The sequence below is a fragment of the Elephantulus edwardii genome, unplaced genomic scaffold (genome assembly GCF_000299155.1).
Source record: "Elephantulus edwardii isolate Elephantulus edwardi_28Jun2011 unplaced genomic scaffold, EleEdw1.0 scaffold00015, whole genome shotgun sequence".
Classification (NCBI taxonomy): Eukaryota; Metazoa; Chordata; class Mammalia; order Macroscelidea; family Macroscelididae; genus Elephantulus; species Elephantulus edwardii.
The window spans coordinates 9,955,829-9,962,425 of NW_006399765.1; the positions used below are offsets into that span (position 1 = coordinate 9,955,829).

Here is a 6,597-nt window from a genome sequence, read left to right on the forward strand (position 1 = left end):
ATATAATTATAGAAAAAAAAAGTTTATTTTGCTAAAGATATGACACATATAGGTAAGAAGCCATAATGTGTTTATCTGAGGAAAGATAGGCCTAAACTGAAAAATTTATGTAAGAGAAAATACCAGTTGGGAAAGATTTCATACTTAAAAAAATTCTCATAAAATTCTAGGAGAGGAGCAGCAAAATAATGATCTAATCTGGTCATTACCTGCCTTTACGAAAGAGAAAACACAAAGGCTCAATGTGGAGGAAGTAAGAAATCAAGACTCAAATGAACCAACAAGTCACACATGTATCAACAGCTAAGGAAAAAAGTCTAGAATGAATGCAGGTAGCCTACAAGTAGCTACCTAGTACTGTGGATTTTTTATGGAATTAGAGGTACAATTTTTACATGTCTTTCTACTTTTAGTAGAGTCAAAAGTTTGTAGAGGGAAGGGTGGGTAAAGGAAATGGGAAGAGCTAATGTGGAAAACAAAGTATTAAACTTTGTAAACAAACCAGTATAAAATAAAGATTTTATTTTAAAAAAAAATTTTCAATTCAATTTGTGACAGCAGTATATTAACCTTACTGAGACATTCTATTTTTCCTCTTTATCAGGCTTACTCTGATACTTTATTCATGTGAAGTCTTTGTATAAGTAGTTACTACAATTGCCCCTAATTGTCCACTTGATAGTAGACATGGGTAGACATATTCTTCTGTATTTTTTAGTAAGGTTAGACTAAGCTCAATCAATCCTGTCATAAAATCATAGGACAAGTGTTTCACATTCAGACTAAAGCTAGGAATCATGTCCCTGAGTATAATGATGTTGATAATTTGCTTAAAGCATTGGGATTTTCTTGCAAACTCTTGTTAACCTCTAATCATATCTTTTCAATATAAGGACAGTACCTTCTTATCAAAGAGTTTTGAAATGTATGGCTTAAAGTAGTGCTCCTTTATTCCTTTTGCTTCTACCAGGAGTCCGTCATGTAGTTCACACAGTACAGCAATGATGCAGGGAGGCTCTTCAGAAGGCCTGAAGTCAGCAGTATGAAAATCAGGTGGCAAACCTAGTTTCACAGGCCATGAAGAGACAGGGATGAGAAAAAGGTTATAGCCTACTTTTAAAACTCTTATTCCTAACAACTGCAAAAACACACAAACACATGAACGTACATCCATACATCCATGTACATTTATATGTACGTATGTGCCTATATACATACATCCACATACATACACACACATATGTACACATACGCGTGTGTGTATATATATATAATTATATTAAATACCTTAAGATGTAAAGATCTCTTCACTTAATAAAGTAGACAGGGCAAAATGGATATCTACCTAAAAAAAAAAACCCCAACAACCAAAAACCAACTCTTATTCCTCAAAAAACTAGCAATTTCGAAGAATAAATGAGATCATACCTTTAAATGATGGATTAAGCAAATCTCTTCTATTTGGGCACATAATGGCATTGGCAAAAACTAGGTCCAGGCAGCACAGAAGTAAGTGATAGGAGTTTACTAAATCATCACCAATCATACGAAAGTTCCCTTTACAAAGAAAAACAAGATGCAAAAACCAGAGATCACTTACTCAAAAAGCATTAAACTTCCACAGTCATATATAAAACCAATGAAAAGTGTCAGCTTACCTTTGGTATAAACAAAAAGTGTCCAGCAGAAATTAAAGAGATCCTTAGCACTGCAAGGAATCCTCCTAGAAAGGAAAAAGAATACACATTTTTACTTTCTGGTAGCATGCTAAATATAATTTTAAGGTTTTTAAAAACTGAAATAGCAAGCAAGTATTAACATACAGCAAAATCACGCAACACATAATAATGGCATATTCACTAAAACAGACAAAATATATTATACACGTTTTGGGGTGTTTTTTTTAAAAAAAAAAAAACAACCCATCACCCCAATATAAAGTCTTTGCAGAGGGATACTTCTGGTAAAAAGACTTAAAAAAGCAAACTCTCTTTTAAGTTTATATCACAAGCTGTATATAACTATAGAAGATTAAGGATCTTACCTCTGCTTTCTGCTTCGTGGTAACTTTGGTGGCTCTTCATATGGATTTTGAAATACATTTAAAAAAATTGGCTCAAATTTTTTGAAAATCACAGTAGACACCTCAAAATTTCTTTCTAGTCTTTCTATACGTTCACGAAATCCCTGTGGCAGGTTTGACATGTCCATCCACTTTTTCATTTTACTAAAAAACTGAATTAAACTAAAAAGAAAATAAACAGAAAATAAAGTATCTTTAAAATGAGTTCGCATAAAAGAATTCAAGTGGAAGTAAATATTCTTTTCATGAACAAAAATATTTACTAAAAATATGCTATTATATGAAACTAATTCCCAAATTCTATGAAATGGTTTCAGTCTTCATGATCACTACAGGGAAGTACACATTTTGACACGCTACAGGACATTACATAGTGTCTCCTAGGATGTAGGCAGGAGCCTTATTTTGATTCTGTTTAGCACCTAGAACATACATAAAACTTGCAAAGCACATGCTTGCTAACAGAATGAGGGGTTTACAACACTAGGTCAAGAAAAACACAGACATTTCCCAAATGCTGGGTTCTGGAAGTTAGTCACAATCACCAGACTATCTGGAATAAAATTTAAGTCTGTGAGAGTCAACATGAAATTCCATCACCCAAACTAAACTTTAAAAAAAGCATATATCCGCTTTGATGAAGAGGGTGCTGAAAGCGAAGAAGGAAGCCCCTGCCCCTCCCAAAACTGAAGCCAAAGCAAAGGCATTAAAAGCCAAGAAGGCCGTCCTGAAGGGCGTCCACAACCACCAAAAAAAAAAAAAAGTTCTATTTTAAAAATCCCAGCAGATGCATCTGGCATCTGATCTTGGATCCCAGATTATATTCCTTCTTTCTGATTTCTCCTGAAACTGCTCTGTCAAAAAACAACAACAAAACAAACAAACAAAAAAACCCAAAAAAAACTGCTCTGTCAAATGGAAGCCACTCACATGTATTGATCGGTTTTTGTGGGGGTTTTTTTTGTTGTTTTTTTTAAAAAAAAATGCTTTGTTGGGAATTGTAAGCAAAAAGAATGGTAATCTAGAAAGTGCTGCTGGGAGTAATGAATTTTTACAGATTCTCAAATTCAGACAGTACATTAGAGTCTGAAAATATATGAGTAATTATCTCATGATGCTTTTGAGCATCTTTTTTAAAATTACAAGTATTGGTCTCTTTATAGTACTGTTGCTTCTGTTCATTGTCATCACTGCGGAAACGAAAGCTGACCCTCAGCAGGTTTCAGAGGCTCCCACTGAAATGATCCATCTTTATCCCAAGAAGCAGCCGACAGATTCAAACCAGAGCAGTTAACTGTAAGTCACCAAGTGATTAATCACTGAACTATAAGGGTTCCTTAATTATCTATATAATCATTTAAAATTCTATTTAAAGAAAAATTCTAGAAAGAGCCAAAAATTTTATTAATACTATAATTTACATTTCCGTTATTTATCTCAATGAACATGTTGATGCTGTTCAACTCTTTTAGCAGCTTTAGATATTTAAAATATATCTGAATAAAACTAATCTGATCTTGATCTACATCTAAAAAATATTCTCTGATTCATCATTACATTTTTACAAATTTAAACTCAGTACTACAACAATATTCACAAATAATCACAAAGGAATGGATGGATACAATTCAAATGTCCATCAGTAAGAGGCTGGCTAAATATACAAAACATATGTAATCTAAAATATCATTAAAAGACTGAATCATTTAAAAAAAAAAATCTCACAGACCTATGCACGTGATACGGAAACATTTCCAAAATATAAAGTAAGAAAAAGAAACTTCAGGACAATATAACTCACTTATGATCCTTTACTCATAAATGATAAGTAAAAAAAGATGGATTTAAATATGCTTATCAATAAGAAGAGACGAATCTAGGTAAAACGCAGAAAGGTGTTCTCTGTACTTATTTCTGTAACTTTTTAGTAGGCTTGAAATTATTTTCAAATAAAGAAAAATTCTGAATGAAAAATATGTTACAGCTAAAAAAGCCAGCACAAATAGTTAAAGGCAGAATTTAAGTAAGACAAGTACACAAAGAATGTGACTAGGAAAAAATACCTATGCGCTAACAATAACCTGATCCTGGAATGATAAAAGCCATATGATTTAAAGTAATGAGAAATTAAATTCTAAAATGAAATACAAGATTTTATAAAATAACGTTTGGGAAAAAACCCAACAACCATCCCACAAAGTACTTTACCTTAATTTAGCTGAACGTAGTATTCTGGTAAGTGACACACAATTTCCTTCCATGATACCCTTTCCAACTGTGGGAATTATACTTTTGCGGCATGCAACATATAATGAACATGCCAACCAATGTATAACTTCTCCCTGGAAGGCAAAAGGCAAACAGCAAAATGCTCATGTTAAAATGTCTGAATTCTGTGCTCGCTTCGGCAGCACATATACTAAAATTGGAACGATACAGAGAAGATTAGCATGGCCCCTGCGCAAGGATGACACGCAAATTCGTGAAGCGTTCCATAAAAAAAATGTCTGAATTCTAGAGATCTTAGTATTTATCTAGTCAAAGTTTTCTTCAGTCAAGGGTTATAGTTGTTGAGTATTATAGAGTTGGTTCTGACTCAGAGTGGCCCTATGTGCAAAAGAATGAAACATTGCCTGGTCCTGTACCACCCTCACAATCATGTGTGACTCCACTGTTGCAGCTACTGTGTCAATATAAGGAGTCACAGCTGTCATGATATTGACCTAGTCACAAAGTTCAGTTAGTTGGAGTACTGGGTAAAAAAGCACTTTATTCTTAATCATGTGTTCTTATAACTAGTATATATCATACTTCAAATAATCCACTCTTCACTTTTTAACATCATCAAGCTTCAAAGCTCTGGTGGCCTAGTCCATAGGGAATTGTGCTGCCAACCTAGAGATGGGTGGTTCAAATCCACCAGCTGTCCACAGAAGAACGCTGGGAAATGTCCTCTGTACTAATATAAAGCCTCCAAAACCCCACTGGAGGGTCAGTTATGAGTCAGTTCCAATTTGATGGCAATGAGGGGGAGTTGTTTTTGTTTTTTTACAGTTCTGAAAAGAAGTTTTGTTTTGTTTTCATCTCCAGTGCTTGAAGACAGAACTACATTTAGAAAATATCTTAGAAGCTATTCTTACTACATATTTGGTAGTGCAAACCTAAAGAAAATGCTTCAAACTCTGTTGTTGTTAAGTGCTGTCGAGTCACAGGTGACTCCACAGCAACTCTGATCAAAAGACCTGAACACTTGTATAACTTTCATCATTTCTCCAGGCTCATAGGGTTTCCAGAGGCAAGCTATTTTGGAAGTGGATGCCACTCCTGCTTCCAAGCTTGTTTTAATCGGAGAGCTGCACCAAATACTATCCACCATGGGTAAGCATTATCTCATTTGACACATCAGTGCCTCAGTGTTCAGCATCACAGCAACCTCGAGTTATCTCTGTACAGCAAATGGACAAAGCAGTGCTATACCACCTAGAAGAATGTTTGACCAAAAACAATTAAAACCAGGCCTGAGGGCCCAAATGAATTTAAAAACCAAAGCATGGTTCAAACTCCATGAGCTCTGTCATTCCAAATTCCTCCATAATCATGCATTCTCATTGGCTCTCACCACCCAAAAATGCCCATCTGGGAGCATTCCGCTACTTCTTCAATCTCCTCCTATTCTGATGCCACACAGAGTTTAACTATCATAATTCTTCCAAGTTTATAGGCTTTCAAGAGGCATGTAGTTTAGGAAGTGGATGCCACTCCTGCTTCCAAAGCTGAATCAATCTGGGAGCTCCAACAAACACTGCCCATGTTGGGTAGCCAATTATGGTATTTGACACACCTATGGCCCAGTTAGTTGTCCATCATCGCAGCAACTCTGTTATTTCAGTAGAGCAAATAGACAGACGTCGAATAAGGGCTTTTTAAAAAAAATTTATATCAGTTTGTATATAAAATTCTTATACTTTGTTGTTTCACTTTCCTTTATTCAAAATGTGTTTCATACAATCATTCCATACACTGTATTTTCAAAACTTAATCCCCCCTGAATTATGCCCACCATTACTCATCTTTTCCAGGTCCCCACCCGATCCTTCCCACTTCCCTTACCCCTTCTCCTTCTACCCACCAAACTGTGCAAACCCTATTATTCCCCCCACCCCGTACATCCTCACCCTTCTGTTCTCTTCCCTTCCCCCGTTAGGTCCCCCTACATGTTTACCTAGTCATCCTTCTATTTTGACAATAATGGTCTTTTGGAGTATTTGTCCTTACAAGAGTTAGTTCATTCAGTATAATGTTTGGAAGAGGGGGGTTTTGAGGCTTCGAAGAACCGGTAATTATGTGGACACTGGTATCATGCAAAAGTGGAGGCTTATTCTTTTACAAAAATAAGTATGCATCTCCATCTTAGCAGATGTCATCTTTACACTGCTACAGTAAAGGTGACATTTGGGAAAATCAACACAATAAAAGTAATTTTCAACTTAATGTATTCAAATTATGATGAACAA

At 35.2% G+C, this 6,597-nt stretch overlaps 1 protein-coding gene across 1 annotated transcript in view; it reads right to left on the reverse strand.

Moving 5' to 3' along the window:
* The window catches only part of RBL1 (retinoblastoma-like 1 (p107)), a 62,749-nt gene that overhangs the window by 50,263 nt on the left and 5,889 nt on the right, over nucleotides 1-6,597 (reverse strand). Inside the window, exons 2-6 of the mRNA XM_006881505.1 lie at nucleotides 4,292-4,425; nucleotides 2,045-2,245; nucleotides 1,659-1,723; nucleotides 1,429-1,557; nucleotides 902-1,062 (exon numbers count right to left, since the gene is read on the reverse strand). Of these exons, the coding sequence (XP_006881567.1) occupies nucleotides 902-1,062; nucleotides 1,429-1,557; nucleotides 1,659-1,723; nucleotides 2,045-2,245; nucleotides 4,292-4,425 (690 nt within the window). The remainder of the gene's footprint in view (nucleotides 1-901; nucleotides 1,063-1,428; nucleotides 1,558-1,658; nucleotides 1,724-2,044; nucleotides 2,246-4,291; nucleotides 4,426-6,597) is intronic.